The sequence below is a fragment of the Plecotus auritus genome (assembly GCF_963455305.1).
Source record: "Plecotus auritus genome assembly, chromosome: 7".
In the NCBI taxonomy this organism is placed as follows: Eukaryota; Metazoa; Chordata; class Mammalia; order Chiroptera; family Vespertilionidae; genus Plecotus; species Plecotus auritus.
Genome location: NC_137774.1, coordinates 91,048,640 through 91,065,711, shown reverse-complemented (window position 1 = coordinate 91,065,711; position 17,072 = coordinate 91,048,640). Strand labels below are relative to the sequence as shown.

The 17,072-nt window shown below is 47.0% G+C and overlaps 1 protein-coding gene and 1 pseudogene across 2 annotated transcripts; one reads left to right on the top strand and one right to left on the bottom strand.

Moving 5' to 3' along the window:
* Positions 1 to 4,187: 4,187 nt before the first annotated feature.
* On the bottom strand, positions 4,188 to 7,425 carry LOC308252710 (large ribosomal subunit protein uL22-like; annotated as a pseudogene). The gene is made up of 4 exons: positions 7,350 to 7,425; positions 6,837 to 7,076; positions 4,418 to 4,521; positions 4,188 to 4,355 (listed from the first exon to the last, which is right to left on the bottom strand). The product of its transcript is annotated as a large ribosomal subunit protein uL22-like (transcript).
* A 2,866-nt stretch (positions 7,426 to 10,291) lies between these two features.
* Positions 10,292 to 15,988, top strand: TMEM270 (transmembrane protein 270; the record flags this gene model as incomplete). Its single annotated transcript, XM_080677455.1, has 4 exons — positions 10,292 to 10,329; positions 13,309 to 13,405; positions 15,104 to 15,538; positions 15,683 to 15,988. The coding sequence occupies 4 exons, from the start codon at positions 10,292 to 10,294 to the stop codon at positions 15,986 to 15,988; spliced, it is 876 nt and encodes a 291-aa protein (XP_080533581.1).
* Between the last annotated feature and the right edge of the window lie 1,084 nt (positions 15,989 to 17,072).

Genomic DNA, 17,072 nt, shown 5'->3' with positions numbered 1-17,072 from the left:
TGTTTTTTTGTTGGCAAGTGGATGTTTCTCTAAGGAGTGCTTCTTAAACTGGAGTTTGTAACGCATTAGGGTGTAGTGAAAACAATTCAGTCAGTTGTGAAATGGAATGAATAGGAAATAAAAAATTGCATTGCAAGTTGGATGGGTAATTATTGTTTTATTAACTTCTTGCATCAGTTTCACATGCTTGTAATGGGTGGCTTTGTACAATGCATTTCTTACCTTGGGTGGCTGTGAGGATTGGAAAACCAGCGTGGAATCGATGCTCTGTTTCCCCCAGGAACTCATCAATGCTCAGTGTATTGTCTGACTTCTTTTGATTTTGCAAACGAGATAGTATTACATTATGGTTTTAATTTGCATTTCCCTCGATTTGATGAAGCTGAACATCTTTTCATAAGTTTATTGGCTTCTTGGGTTTCCTTTTATGTGAATTGCCATTGCCTATGTGTGCTTTTGAGTCACTTGATTTTATCTTATTTATATTTGCAGGAGTTCCTTATGTAACAGAATGAAATGTTCCCTCTCTCAGTCTTAATTCTAGCTTGTATTTCTTCCACCTCCTTCAGGCTAATAGCTCCTGCCTCCGATATGCTAATTAGCTAGAGGAATTCTGCTTGAGGCTTGAGCAGTCCCTTGTCAGAGGTTGCTTTCCCCAAGACGGCGGTGGGGGGGGGGGCGGGCGGGAGGAGGGGGGAGATTTGCACAAAATAATAATTCTTTTTTTAAAAAATATATTTTATTGATTTTTTACAGAGAGAAAGGGAGACGGACAGAGAGTTAGAAACATCGATGAGAGAGAAACATCGATCAGCTGCCTCTTGCACACCCCCCCCTGGGGATGTGCCCGCAACCAAGGTACATGCCCTTGACCAGAATCGAACCTGGGACCCTTCAGTCCGCAGGCTGATGCTCTATCCACTGAGCCAAACCGGTCAGGGCACAAAATAATAATTCTTTATTGGAAGTTTACAAGAGCCTCCAGAACTAGACTACAGACCTACAGGGAACAAAGGGATTTAGAAAGTTCATGCTCTTCCTTGGATCCCTTTCATCCCCCAGTTGTCCACCTAAGTCCCTACCCACCTCTGGCTTGGCTCCTCCTCTCTGGCCTTGACATAAAAGATGCCTGAATTCTAGACTTTCTTAAAAAAAGTTTTTATTGATTTTATTATTTTATTTTTAAAAATATATTTTTTATTTTTTTCAGAGAGGAAGAGAGAGGGAGAGAGAGATAGAAATATCAAAGATGAGAGAGAGAATCACTGATTGGCTGCCTCCTGCATGCTCCTTACTGGGGATCCAGCCTGCAACCAGGGCATGTGCCCTTGAGTGGAATTGAATCTGGGACCCTTCAGTCCACAGGCCGACGCTCTACCCACTGAGCAAAACTGGCTGGGTCCTATTGATTTTAGAGAGAGAGGAAGGTAGAAGGAGAGAGAGATAGAGAAAAAAATCCTCACACACCCCCTTACTGGGGATCAAACCTGCAATTTGGGTATGTGCCCTGATTGGGAATTGAATTGGTGACCTTTCCATGCACAGGATGATGCTCAATCCACTGAGCCACACAGGCCAGGGCATTCTAGACTCTCTTAAGATGGATTTGTGGAAGCCATAAGGCACTCTCATCTTCTTGAGCTAGGCCTTCTCCATCAATAAGCCTTCCCTTACTCCAAACTCTGATGTATTGAACACTTGCCTCCTTTTTGAAGCATCAGGCCACGAACCTTGTACCGGTAACACTTAGAAGTTCTGGGTGTTCTGGGTACTGGTCCTTGGATTATTTCATGGGTTGTAAACATTTCTCCCAGGCTCTCAACTACCTTTTGGCTTTGCTCATGGTGTCTCTCCAATACATGCAGCAACAAGGTGTTTATCGTTGAGAGGCCAGGGCAGTGGTAGTGGGCAGTGAGGGCAGAAGCTGGATGCCGGTGGCTGGCAGGAGTGATACAGTGGCTGCAGGACTCCTTTTGGGGACTGAGGAACATTATTTTCTTTGAATAAAAATTGTATATACTCAAGGTGCACAACTTGCTGTTTTGATATACATTGTGAAATGATCACTACCATCCAGCTAATGAACGTATCTATCACCTCTACATAGTTACCATCTGTGTGTATGTGTGTTGAAAGGATTTAATAAAGTCTATCCTCTTGGCTATCATCACCATGCTGTACATTAGATCTACAGATCTATTCATCTTGTATTCCTGAAACTTCGTACCCTTTGATCAACGACACCCAGTTTTCCACAACCCCAGCCTCTGGCAACCACCATTCTACTTTCAGTTTCTAAGAGTTCAGCTTCATGAAGTATTTCTCTTTCTATGTCTTGCTTATTTCTTTTCTTTTTTAAAAATATATTCTTATTGACTTCAGAGAGGAAGGGAGAAAGAGAGATAGAAACATCAATGATGAGAGAGAACCATCAATTGGCTGCCTCCTGCATGCCCCCTACTGGGGATCGAGCCAGCAACCCAGGCATGTGCCCTTGATGGGAACTGAACCCGGGACCCTTCAGTCTGCAGGCTGATGCTCTATCCACTGAGCCAAACCAGCTAGGGCTGTGTCTTGCTTATTTCACTTAACATCCATGTTGTCACAAATGGAGGGATTTCTTTTTAAGAGCTGAATAATATTCCATCATATATATCTCACATGTGGGAAAGTAAATTAGTACAGCTATCCATTATAGAAAACAGTATGAAGGCTCCTCAAAAATTAAAAATAGAATTACCTCATGATTTGGCAATCCTACTCCTGGGTATTTATCTAAAGGAACTGAAACTAGGATTGTGAAGAGATAGCTGCACTCCCATATTCATGGCACTATATTTTTTAAAAGTTAAATTTATTGGTTAATAGAATTACATAGGCTTCAAGAATACAATTCTATAACACAACCGCTGTATAATGCATTGTGTGCTCACCACCCAAAGGCAAGTCTTCTTCTGTCACCATACATTTAACGCCCCTTCACCCTTTTCTCCTCCCCCCCTTCCATCTGGTAACCACCATACTGTTGTCTCTGTCTATGAGTTTTTGGTTTTCTTATTTGTTTATTTGTTGCTTTCAGTTTTATATCCCACATATGAGTGAAACCATATGGTTCTTAACTTTTTCTGTCTGACTGATTTCACTTAGTATGATATGCTCAAGGTCCACCATGTTGTCACAAATGGCAGTATTCCATCTTTTCTTATGGCAGAGCAATATTCTGTTATATATATGTACCACATCCTCTTCATCCAATCATCTATTGTAAGGCACTTCAGTGGTCTCCAGGTTTTGGCCATGGTGGATAGTGCTGCAATGAACATAGGGGTGCATCTATCTTTGCAAATAAATGTTTCTAAAAATTTCAGGTAGATACCCAGAAGAGGGGTTGTGGGTCACATGGTAACTATTTTAATTTTTTGAGGAGCCTCCATACTGTTTTTCATAGTGACTGTACCAGTTACATTCCTACCAGCAGTGAATGAGAGTAATATTAGGATAGAACATGGCCTTTCCTTTTCTTTGCTGTAGCTTTCCACAGCTTATGAGAAGCACCTTGTAATTAAACCCCAAGATGGTTAGCTCTCTGATTCAAACAGCCCCTCTGTTCAGACTGAGGGACAAGACTATTCTCAAGGTTACCTTCTTACATATACCTCCTCCCTGCTGTTTTTACAACTCAGGGATAATTAGTAGAAAGTCCCCTTCCCCCCTTACCTTCAAACAAGCCTCTTTTGAACTTTTCATAATTTCGTTTTACAGGCTTGGGAAAAATACTGATAAGCCGCCTCCCTGGGACATCTGCCAGGACCGTGTCCTGCAAAACAAACTACAACCCCCAGGTGCCCCCAATCCCTTTCCCTTCCCTGCTGCTTAGCCAGGGCTTAAAAGGGGAAGCTGTCCTTTGTTTTCTTGACCTTGTATTGATTAGCAAGGCTCTGGCCCTTTCCCTTCAGGGAAAGTAAAATAAACGTTCTCTCTGCATCTATCTCTTCTTTCAGTTGTGAATTCGCTCACAGCCTGCATCACCAGTCAAAACTCCACCAGGTTTCCTTTTCCCCACAACCTCTCCAACACTTGTTATTATTACTTGTCTTACTGATAATAGGCATTGTACCAGGTGTGAGGGAGTATCTCATTGTCGTTTATTATATTGTATTTTCTTTTTGCATTTCTTAGTATTTATTTCATGCTGAATTTACTCCCGGGCCATTAAGTTTTTGTTTCTTCAGTTTTTTCCGGGGTATCTTTTTCTTCTTGCCACCTCCTCTTCTGGTTTAGGAACCATCTGCTCTCTTTCAGTGAGGATCATCTCAATGTGGCAGGGAAAGCTCATATATGGTTCAATGCAGCGGCTGACAGACAACCTTTCAGACCTCAGGGACCACCACTGGTTGCCGACCGCTGGTTAATCCACCCAGGAGCGCTGTAAGTTCTGCACCACGTCTTGGGAGCTTTGTTCACCCGGATGTGCCCAATGACCAGAGAATCTACATCGAAACCCTGAAGTTCAGCATTACTCTGTGCATTTTTTAAAAAATAAATCTTTATCGTTCAGATTATTACAGGTGTTCCTCTTTTTTCCCCCATAGCTCCCCTCCACCTGATTCCCCACCCCACCCCATGCCCTTACCCCCCGCCACTGTCTTTAACCATAGGTGTAAGATTTTTGTCCCATCTCTTCCCGCACCCCTCACACCCCCTTCCCCCTGAGAATTGTCAGCCCACTCCCTTTCTATGTCCCTGATTCTATTATATTCACCAGTCCATTCTGTTCTTCAGATTTTTTATTCACTTGATTTTTAGATTCACTTGTTGGTAGGTATGTATTTGATGTCATTTTGTTGTTCATAATTTTTGTCTTTACTTTTTTCTTCTTTTTCCTCTTCTTAAAGAATACCCTTCAGCATTTCATGTAATCCTGGTTTGGTGGTGATGAACTTCTTTAGCTTTTTCTTATCTGTGAAGCTCTTTATCTGACCTTCAATTCTGAATGATAGCTTTGCTGGGTAGAGTAATCTTGGTTGTAGGTTCTTGCTGTTCATCACTTTGAATATTTCTTGCCACTCCCTTCTGGCCTGCATAGTTTCTGCCGAGAAATCAGCTGACAGTCGTATGGGTGCTCCCTTGTAGGTAACTAACCATTTTTCTCTTGCTGCTTTCAAGATTCTCTCTTTGTCTTTTGCTCTTGGCATTTTAATTATGATGTGTCTTGGTGTGGTCCTCTTTGGATTCCTCTTGTACGGGGTTCTGTGTGCTTCCTGAACTTGTAAGTCTATTTCTTTCACCAGGTAGGGAAAGTTTTCTGTCATTATTTCTTCTAATAGGTTTTCAATATTTTGCTCTCTCTCTTCTTCTGGCACCCCAAAAATTTGGATGTTGGTACGCTTAAAGTTGTCCCAGAGGCTCCTTACACTATCTTCATATTTTTGGATTCTTTTTTCTTTTTGTTTTTCTGGTTGGGTGTTTTTTGTTTCCTCATATTTCAGATCTTTGGTTTGATTCTTGGGGTACTTTGATCTACAGTTGAGTTTCTGTATATTCTTTATTTTAGACAGTGTATGCTTAATTTTTGACTGGTCCTTTCCATTTTTTTTGGCATTCTCATTAAGATACTTAAAGGTCTCACTAAGTTCCTCAGCGGTTTTTAGAAGATTCTTGAATAACCTTATAAATATGGTTCTGAACTCTATGTTGTCCAGTAGTTTTCTTTCCTCCATTTCTTTCATTCGTGACATGTTTCTTTGTCTCTGCATTTTGCTGCTTCCCTGTGTTGATGGAGTGGCTTTGTGTGGTAGGTGACCTATAGGGGCCAGTAGCTCAGCCTCCCCAATCACCTGAGGTGGACGCTCTTGGTACATCCCTTTGTGGGCCGAGTGCAAAGTCTTGGTGTAGTTAAGCCTTGATTGCTGTTGGTACACTGGGAGGAATTGACCTCCAGGCCAATTGGCTGTGAGGACCCGCTGTGTCTATAACGGAAGAACTGCTGCGCTGGAGACAGGCTTATGGTGCAGGACTTGTTTCAGTGGGGCTTTGGTGCTCACTGAGTCTGCCTCTTGAATGTGTCACTTATAGATGTGAGGAGTTGAAATCTGGTGTCTCACACTGACCACTAGATACACTGGCTTCTGGATCTCCAATGGGGTGCAGGTCAGCTACTGTCTGAGGCCACCCAGCAGGAGCTACAGCGAGAACTACAGTTTTCTCCTCTTTGCTTGGGGTTTGGAGGTTTTGGAGCTGTCTGACCGGGGCTGCAAGTTTGCTAGGTTAAGCTGCGATAGGGCAGGCCATTCATTTGCTAAAGCAGCTGCTTGGAGCTTGGGTGGGTTTGTAGGTTGTGCGGGGCGGGGCCTTAGGGAGTCACTAGGCTAGGGTGTGGCAAACAGCGATGGCTGTTTGCCGGCTCTGCGTCTCCGACCTCGCACCAGCACAGTAAACAATTATTCCTGCACGCAGCCCTGCAAGCAAGCCACCCTCACTTTCCAACCCGATGGCAGACAGTTCAGCTTCTCCCCATGGGAGTTTGGGTCCCCTGCGTCTCCCCAGAAACTGGAGTTCAGAGTAATCGGGAGTTTGTCTCCCTTCGGGTTGAAAAAAGCAGCGCTCCCAGTGGCCCGCTGTCAGCCCGATTCACGCGCCTCCGTATCTCAGCTTTTCAGCACTTGTGCACGTCTCAATGCTCTTTTCTCTTTCCTTCTAGTTGTAGAACTTCCACTCAGCCAGCTTTCCCATGGTTCTGGGTTATAGACATTTTGTCTTTTAGTTGTAGTTTTGAAATTGTTGTGTGAGGCAGCAGTTTAGGTGTTTACCTACGCTGCCATCTTGGATCCTCTACTCTGTGCATTTTTAAACATGTGCAGCAAAAACTCAGCACTTTTTGGGCCACTGACCGTGTGTCCAGCCCCACTGTTTGGCCTGGGCACACCTACCAACGCCACCATTGTAACAACAGAATGGCACACACTGCTTCTGTAAAGTGACACCCTTCAGATACTTGGTGGCTTTTCAGATATACAAACCCTTGATGGCTTGGGCAGTTTCACGAGTGTTCTTAAAGTGAACACAAAGATTTGAACCTCTTTTTAAAAAAATTATTGATTTGAGAGAGAGGAAGGGAGAGAAACTTTGATCTGTTGTTCTACCTATTTATGCATCCATGGGTTGATTTAAAAAATAATTACTTAATTAGTGAGAGAGAAAGAGAGAGAGAGAGAGAGAGAGAGAGAGAAACATCAATTTATTGTTCCACTTATTCATGCATTCATTGATTGCTTCTTGTGTGTGCCCTGACTGGGGATCAAACCTGGAACCTTGGCCTATAGGGACAACGCTCTAAGCAACTGAGCTACCCGGCCAGAGCAGATTTGAAACTCTTGATTTGCATGGTTTTGTGGGGTTTTCTGGGTCAAGTGAATAGCAAACCATTTTCAGATGTCAGCTCAGGCTGCTTACAGGAAGAGTCATTATAGTTTTGATATGCATTTTCCTAATAGCTAGTGAAGTTGAGCATCTTTTCATATATCTGTTGACCATTTGTATGTCTTAGATTAGAAGAAGTGTCTCAGGTCCTCTGCCCATTTTCTTTTTTTAATTTAAAATGATTTCTTTTTAGAGAGAGAGGAAGGAAGAGGGAGAGAGAGAGTGAAACATCGATTTGCTGCCTCCTGCACACCCCCAATGAGGATGGAGTCTGCAAGGTGGGCATGTGCCCTGACTGGGAATCAAACTCCCAACTTTTCAGTGCAAGGGATGACACCCAGTCTATTGAGCCACACTGGCCAGGGCTTCTGCCCATTTTATTAATTGGATTTTTGTTTATTTGGTGTTGAGTTATATGAGTTCTTTATATATTTTGAGTATTGACCCCTTGTTGGAGCTGTTGTTTTTAATATCTTCTCCCATTTGGTTGGTTGCCTTTTGCTTTGTTGGCAGTTTCTTTTGCCGTGCAGAAGCTTTTTAGTGTGATATAGCCCGATGCATTTATTTTTCATTACAGCATTTTTTTACAACAGCCAAGATATAAAAACAACCTAAATGGCCTTTGATGGATGGACATTTCTTTCTTTTTTAAAAAAAATATGTTTTTATTTATTTTAGAGAAGAAGGGAGAAGGAGAGAGAGATAGAAACATCAATGATGAGAGAATCGTTGATTGGCTGCCCTACACTGGGGACCCAGCTGCAACCCAGGCACGTGCCCTGACTGGGAATCTAACCATGACCTCCCAGTTCATAGGTCGAAGCTCAACCACTGAGCCACATAAGTCAGGTGAGAAACATTTTCTTTACAATGGAAGAAGCCTGTAGGTAAAAGAGCAAACAGAGAAAAAAGGATTGCTTGTGGTTGAAGATGGGTAAGCTGGTGGGTGGGAGAATATTCCAGAGAGAAGTCTAGGTGAACAGGCAGAAAACAAGTGCACTAAACACATTGGTTCTGAACTGATCAATAAATGAATTAGAAAAAATGTATTAATCATCGCTATTTTTTTCATGTTGATTTTTGTACCTCACAGGTGTGACTTTGCACTCTGTTGCTGGTATTTATGTGTTTTGTACCTGTATGCGAACCTTTATTTTGGGGGTGAATAATGTTCTTGAACAATGGAGTGGTTTGGCAAGTTTATATCCTTTAAAAAATGCTTTTATTCTGGGTTTTGGCACCACCCCCCCCCCCCCACTTTTAAACCATTTCATTCATTTTTCTGTTAAAAATTTTAAAATAAATTTTACAACAGCAATGACCTTTGTTCATATTTGGCAGTGTTTTTTTGGGGGGATTTAAAATCGAGTGAATTTCAGGCTCCAAATGAATTGCCTGAAAGCAGTTTGAAATGAATATTTCCACATATTGGTTTATAAATTAATAAAATTTATGCACATGGTGGGGGTATGTGGAAGGCAGCCAATCAGTGATTCTCTCTCATCATTGATATTTCTCTCTCCCAATCCCTTCCTCTCTGAAATCAATAATAATAAAAAATTACAAATTTGCATATATTTTAAAGTAGTTTTGTCCAACTTGCAGCCTATTTTGCTTTAAAAAATCTTGAGCTTCTTTATCATCCCCCAATGATGACTTCATTACCCACCAGCCCCAAGCATTGCTGTGGGCCAGGTACTGCCCAAAGCACTCACAGACCCTATTATTTCACTGACTCCTCCCTACAACTTCACCTGGCAGGTTCTGCAATGTATACCCCATTTTCACAGATAAGGAAACTAAGGCCTGCAGCACAGACTTGTAATTAAGACACAGGTCAGTTCAAACCCTTCTGTCCCCTTAACAAGACAGGTCCCTCATGCTTTCACAAGCTTTTAATCATTATTCTTGCATTTCAAGTGGTTTCGATAAAAATCATCTTTAGAAAGAATAAATACAAGTTCCAAGAAGTATGAAGGCATGTTTATCATTTTCGCATACTTGGCGGCGGCGGGGGGGGGGGGGGGGGGGGGGGAGGGGGGGTCGGGGGGGCGGGGGATGAATATTTGAAATAAAGTGAATTTTTAACATTAGAACATGAGAGAAGGGAGATACATATGTCCTGATCATTTCTCGCTGGTTTCATCCTCAGCCACCCAGGCATGGCGGGACCTGCACCCGGCGAGCTCCTGGAGATAACACACCGCAACATTGCTGTTACAGGGTTAACACAACGTTTTGTCCTTGCAGGCTAGAGGACAAAAGAAGCAACTGAAAACTTTCCACCAATTTGCTCTGCGCGCCCAGTTGTGCCGGCCCGCAACCCTGGTATCTGCTGCCCTCGTGCGGCCGCGACGTGGTCCTGCACCTATAGGGGAGCGCACATGAGAGCTTTTGGACGCTGGTGATGGGAAGCTTCTGAGGCGGGCTCCTTGCCTTTACTCTCGCCGCCATTGGTCCTGGCAGGGGAGGAGAATCTTCTCGGGTTCAGGGCAGGGACGGGGAAATGGTGCCCCCTGACGTCGTGCAAGGCAATGTTCATTGATAACTGGGTTATCTCACCTGGTTCTCTCTGTTACCCTGCAAGGTGCGGACTGGGCCAGGAGGGGAGGTATTGCCCATCGCAACACACAGCACAACAGTGCAGGGGTAGCCTTGAACCTAGGGGGTGGAGGGCTCTTTGCTGAAGAATTCAAGTTTGAGGGCTTTCGGCAGCAGCTGCTGGTGGAGCTGAGACTGAGACTTGGCCCTGGCATCCTAATGGGACTTAAGAGATACCCCAAAGGGCCCACCCTGAGGGCAGTGGGGCAGGATGAGGTCTCTTCAACTCCAGCTCCTGCCTGGGCCACGTGGTCCAGGCAGTTTGGTCAATATGAGGTTGAGGACCATCAACTCAGGGACAGGTTTTGGGTATGTGATGCCGGTGATGGTGGAGAGCAAGCCAAAGAGACGAGGAGGGGAAATGAGTTGCAAGTCTTAGTTTCAGTCCTCACCATCTGACTCCCGGCAATCTCTCAGACTCTTCCCCAAACTCACTTCAACTCCCCACCCCACCTCAGTGGGCAGCAGACCACCCACCCTTTGCCCAAGCCTTCTGAGGGGGATCCTGAGCCCTGCCTCAATTTACCCCTCTTCCTATTCAGTCCTCTTGGTTGGGAGACAAAATTTCCATAGGTCACCTGTGTTTCTGCAAAGGAGTTGATTTGTATTTGTTCTGAATGATCTTTTCCAGAATGTTTGTGTATCAAACAACCTTGGAACATATAATGTCTCCTTTTGAAGCGAAGCACAGGCATGGTCCGACATGAGGCGGATAATGTGTCCCTCAGGAGCAAGGAGCAGGCTTGGCTTCTGCCTATTATAAAAGACTTGGGTTCCTTAAGCTCAGGGGTTCTCTTCGGTATTACACCTGCAGGGTGTTCAGGTGTCACCTGGCTCTAATCACGTCACCTTGCGGGATTTGGGACTCAAAGAGTCAATGCAAAATACTTAGACTCTAGTTTACTGCTGGTGCTGTAATAAATGGTCCTTCATCTCTGACCCAGGAGTCTTGTGCCTTCTCCTCGCATCCAGGAGTCTCTGGCAGGCTGACAGGTGAGTTTGCAAGCAGGGTACAATCTTGGACCTTTCACCGTTCTTGACAGCTTCCATCCTTGTCAGTTCCACCTTCCACGCATTTCTGGCATCTGCCCACTTCTTTCTATTCTCAGCACCACAGCCCCAGTCCAGGCTCCCATCATCTCATGCCTGGAGGGTTTATTGTTGTGGGTTCCTAGTGGATCCCCTCACCCCTTCTCCCTCCTAGTCTAGCCTTCTCATGCAGCCAGAGGGGCTGTTCTGAAGCCCACAGTCATCTCCAGTGGCCTTGCTGCTTCAACTCTTCAATGGCTCCTGTCATTTAATAAAATATTCCTTGACCCATGTGGCCCTTGCTGACCTCACCACCTACTTTGTGCTTCTCTCAATGTCTCACTTTATGCTCTGCTAACACTGAACTGTTTAAATCAAGCTGCTCCCTCTGCAAGGACCATCCTTCACAATCTCTTCTCTGGGCAACTCCTACCCATCCTTCAAAACTTAGCTCACCGAGGCCTTTCTGAAGCCCTAATGACTTCTCAGTGCCATAGTGTTGGAGACAGAGAGGGTGGGGGGAAGGGTTCAAAGGCAGAGGACAGAATGGAGAGACTTTGAATACTCCACCTTCCAGGCCCCAGCTCTTGCCCCAGGAAAGGAAACCAGTGGGTACATAGGACTGCCCCGGACAAAGGTCATTGCTGACATTCCAGGGACTCATTCTGGCAGGCTGCCGGGGACAGTTGTGTAGGTTGTGCCCTGCACGGGTGCCAGGCCCAGGGAATGGTGAGGACTGAAATCATGCTGTGTGCAAGGGCCGGTGGCTTTCATCCTTCCAGTCTGCATGGAGCGGCTCTCTCCCCACAGAGCCCGGCACTCACAGTGGCCTGTGCACCAGGGAGCGTGCTTTGAAAAATTTCTGAAAGAGGTGAGAGCCTCATCCCCAGCCCCCAGGGGCCTCCTGCTGAGGAAAGCAATGTGAGAAGGCTGTGCTCCACGTTCCGAATTCTCCCAGAATTCTAAGTATTCTAATCAATGGCTCCAGCAATTTCTCCAACATTCTTGTGGCAGCTTGTGGCCTCCTGTTGCCTCTGTGGCCCTGAGGGGGCTCTCAGCAGATTTGCCCTCTTTGCCCCAGGACATGTCCCTTTCCAGGACATTCCGAGGCACATTTTCTCTTCCTCGCTCTCCTCTACCTAGTCTCAGAACCCACTGAAACCTAGGGTCCTTATGACTTTGATTAACTGGTTATAAACCCCAGCTCTAGAAGTCCTCTCTCTCTCTCTCTCTCTCTCTCTCTCTCTCTCTCTCTCTCTCTCACCTAGTCTTCCCCCTCCCCCATCCCTCCCTATAATCAGCAATCCCTGAGACAGCAGGAGACAGTAGCCAGGACCTGACGAATGGTCACAGGGTTCTGACCACTGGCAGGCAAAGACAACATTTTGACCTACATTACTAGTATGTTTTAGTTCCTGAGCCTTAAGGTGGACTGTTCTCCTGGCTACTTTTGCATGAAACCAGACAAAGGGATGCGGGGAAAGGCCCAGAGCTGCCCTCAAGACCTGAAGAGATGAGTTATTACCCTCACCTCATGTCTAACCAATCAGCTCCCAGCAGGACCCCTCACCCACGGTGTCTGGTGATTTTTGCCCTGTATGTAACCTGCATGCCATGGGGAAGTTCATCCTTTGAGCATCAGCGTCCCGTTCTCCTGGGTGGCTCCATTTATAATAAAATAGCCGATATTTCTCCACTGCAATTCTCGGTGTTTAGTGTTCTGTTTAGTGTTTGGTTCTGCTAGTGCTGTAGACGAAGTCTTTCCGTTCTGTAACACCGCTGAAGTGTCACTAAGATTCGAGAATAAAGGTCACAACCTCATCCCTCTGCTTTGTGACTGGGGACCAACCTTTAGTAAAATGCAAGAATGAATGGGTGTGGGGGCTTAGGTAGGCCCCTTCCAGTTTGGGCAGCTGAGCATCCCCAATTCCCTCTGCCTCCAAACCTCCTGTCACCTGTGGCCCTGAGGTAAAGACTGTTATTTCCCAGCCTTGGATACTTGGGGAGTTGGGAGAATGTGGGGAGGCGCAGACTGTTTCTGTCCACCCTGACTGCTCCGGCGGCCTGCTGGGCATTTGGGGAGTTGATGTCCCTAGGAGCAGTCTCCAACTAGAAAGTGGACAGGACGTGGCAGACAAATACCCCAGTTCTGGTGCAGTGAAGGGGGAGGGAAGCAGGTAATTCTCTTGTGGCAACTGGGTCCCCACGGTAACCTGGCCCCCACCCTGTGGTGTCTGTGAGGTCACCTGCCTCTCCCAGCTGGAGGAGGGGCAGGAGGCCAGAAGAGGAGGCCGTCCCTCCTTCCAGATCCAGCCTGATGGGGATTCTGCTGCTGGTGGTGAAGCTCTCAGTGCTGGTAAGTGGGGGTCCAGGGTAAAGGGGGGAGGGGTTGGGCCACACACCTGTCTCTTCACAGCTACCTAGGAGCTGCTGGACCCGGTGACCCGTCCTGAGCAGTGGAGCTAGGTGACTGCCTGCCTCCTGGATAATCTGACAGCTCCCAGAAGCCCCATCCCAAGGCACAGTGCCGGAATTTTCTCTAGAGAATCACTCCTGTGGGAAAAGCATTGCCTTTCCCATCCATTTAAAATATCTATATATATTTTTATTGATTTCAGAGAGGAAGGGAGAAGGAGAGAGAGAGAGATAGAAACATCTATGACGAGAATCATTGATTGGCTGCCTCCCGCATGCCCTACACTGGGGATTTAGCCCACAATCAGGGCATGTGCCCTGACCGGGAATTGAACTGTGACCTCAGTTTAACCACTGAGCCACGTGGGCCAGACCCCATTCATTGTTTTAAGACATGCAAATGCTGATGACTGGGGCCACATCTCTGAATTCTAGCTGCTCAGTGGGCTGAGTTATCAGAAAAGGGTCCCCTGGGCCTGCTGCTGTGGCACAGAAAGGGGAGATGACATGGTGTAGTAGAAAGAGACAGACAGTTGGATTTGAATCTTGGCTGCTCTGCTCTTTAGCTGTGTGACTTTGGGCAAATTATTCTACCTCTCTGAACCTCCATTTTCTCTGCTATAACAGACCTTATAGGTCACGTGGGATATAATAGGCTGTTCTCCTCCCTGGTTTCAACACTATCAGCTGGTGGGGGTGGGGGCAGAGCCATTTCCTACCTCCATCCTAATTCCTCCTGTAGTTGGACCCCTGAGTTCTCTTCCTTTCTCAGCACAGCTCCATCCCCTCAGCTCTGCCGAACCCCCATATGGGAGGGCATACAGTCAACCCCAGATTGCTGCCTCTCACCCCATCCCTTAGGGCTCCAGATGGTCCTGTGGACAAGGACACACGGGTCTAGATTGGTAGGTTGGTGTTACTCAGGTGCTGGGGGCTTCAGGGCTCTGAGGAGGGGCTTCTCAGCTCCAAGACTCAAGTGAAAGTTTCTCATTTACAGACTCTTTCCCCATCCAACCCCACTTCCTCCCAATGGATGGGAGACATCATGTCCACCCTGTCACCCAGGACAGAAATATGGACATCATCTTAGGTCCCTCCCTCTCCTTCACCCCTCTCAGTAGGTCAGTCATTCATTCTGTCCCTGTCTCCCATGCCTCACACTCTCTACCCCTAATGACACTGCCCTTTGCTACCAGCTGTGCTCATGACACCAAGAAGCAACGGATGTGCAGAAAAGCCCAGATGCTTGGGAGAAGAAACTGACCTGGATTCAAATCCTACAGGATTAGAAGGCTGAGGGGGATGGTCACTCCTATGTCATTGACATTATCATTATCATCATCATCAGTCAATCTCCTTCAGTCTGGAGTTTTAGAAATAATTATTTAAATCCACAAGAGAGAAAACCACATGTAAGATGAGACACTTTCTAAGAGAAGTTACCTACACTCCTGAGAATGGAGTCCTTAGAAGTGAACAGATAAAGATCATTCTTATATGTGGAGTATCTGAGGCCTCAAGAGGAGGAGGGCCTGGCTCAAGGTGACCTGGCAGCCCCAACCCCTACAATAAAACTCAGGAAGGGTTCCTGCCCCCAGTGAGTGACGATGGGTGACAACTGTCTCCCTTTTTCCTGCAGCTGGTCCAGAACCGGGTCCACCTCTATAATGTTCTGCTCCTTAAGATCATCCTCTTCAACCACTGGCTGTCAGGGCTGCTCCAGCAGGCCCAGGGGTCCTGCAGCCAGCAGGCCCACCCACTGCCCGGGCTCACAGCCTGCCCAGTGGGCTCGGTCCTACGGGCTGGGTTGGCACTGATGGAGGTCCCTGTGTGGCTGGTTCTGAGGGTGCCCAGGCTAGTGTGGGCAGGAATGCTGGGCTGTGCCCGGGCCCTGGGCCTGGACCCAAAGCAGCCAGGTGCCTGGGAGCAGTTGGGTCTATCTGCGGCCACCTGGATGGACCTACTTCTGTCGTGTCTGCACAGCCTGATGCTGGCGGCCTTGCTGCTGCTGCTGCTCACCTGCAGGCTGCTGTGGAAGGCCCACCGCTGCAGCCTGGGCTGGCTGCCCAGCAAGGTGGGTGGCAGGGTGCAGGGCAGGCTGCTGAGGGCAGGCCTGGGGTGCTGGGCATGACCAGGGCTGGGCTAGAGGGCTAGCAGTCGGGCAGTGCAGCCCCGTGAGCTTGTGGTGGCCATCTGCCCATCCTCTTTGTCCCTCTAGGCTCTGTTGGAGAACCAAGTGGTACTGGGACTACTGGCACTGATGAAGCATCTGTACTGGTGGGTGGAGAGCACGATAGTGGTTACCTGCTGGCATCTGGCCTATCTGGTCACTTGGACCACCTGCCTTGCTTCCCACCTGCTGCAGGCTGCCTTTGAGCACACAGCCCAGTTGGCCCAGGCCCAGGCCCAGGCCCAGGAGGCTGAGCCCCAGGAAGCTGAGTCTCCATTTGAGTCCCCATTCTTTGAGTCTCTGGTTCTCAAGGCTGGGCCAGTCCTGCCAGAGCATGAAACCATTGGAGAATAAATGTGTCTTCATCTGCCTCTCCTGGTCTTGTCTGGTCAAGGGTCTCACTGGGCTGGAGAGATGTGTGTGCATGTATATGTATGCATGTGTGTGCTTGCATGCATGCCCTAGGGCTGCCTCTGGGAAGGAAATCACATTCTTTGAGCACCTGATACATGCCAGATAACCATCTCAGACACTTTACACACGTAATTTTGTTTAAATCTCATAGTAACACAGGCATCAGGTTTGATTAGCACCATTTTCCAGATAGGAAAATTGAGCCTCAGAAGGTTGAACAATCCCAAGGGCCCAGAGTAAATCAGGGGAAAAGCCAGCACTGGACCCTAGATTTTTTGTTCCCCAGAACCCCTAACTTTCTCTAGGTCCTATCCCTGGTTCTCAGGATTGTTGGTATCTAGTGTTTTAGAGGAGATGGGTAGTTAGAGACTCTGGCCTTTGGGGGGTGCCAGGGCCTCACATTTCAGAGATTTAGAAAATTCCTTTGAGAAGTAGTTACTCCTGAGTCAGTCTGTAGCTAACCCATCTATTCATTTACACACTTAGCCAATTAATTCCCACTCACCCATCCATCCACCCACCCAATGCACCCACCCACCCACCCATCCATCCATATGTCCACCCACCTGACCACCCACCCACTTAACCATCCATCCTTCCATCCTCAGCTTATCTACCCTCCCACCTACCCATTCATTCACCTACTCACCCACAAATCCATCAACAGATCCATCCATCCATCCATCCATCCATCCATCCATCCATCCATCCATCCTTCAGCCTGTCTACCCATCTGCACACTCACAAATCCATTCACAGATCCATATACCCATTCTCTCCTGAAAGAGGGAAACATCATTATCTCAGCACTCACCCCTAGCTGCCCAGTCCTGCTGAGGGATGGCTCATACAGCTAGGAGAGTTCAAGCTGCAGTGGGTCAAATCCCACAGACACCACTTAGGTGAGTGATACGGTAAAGTGGGGGGGGGGGGGGGAGGGATGATTTCTTGAGAGTTAGCAATCAACTTCCATTCACTCCCAAGCCTGAGGGTGGTGTGAGTATGGGAGGATGTTCCAAAGAAC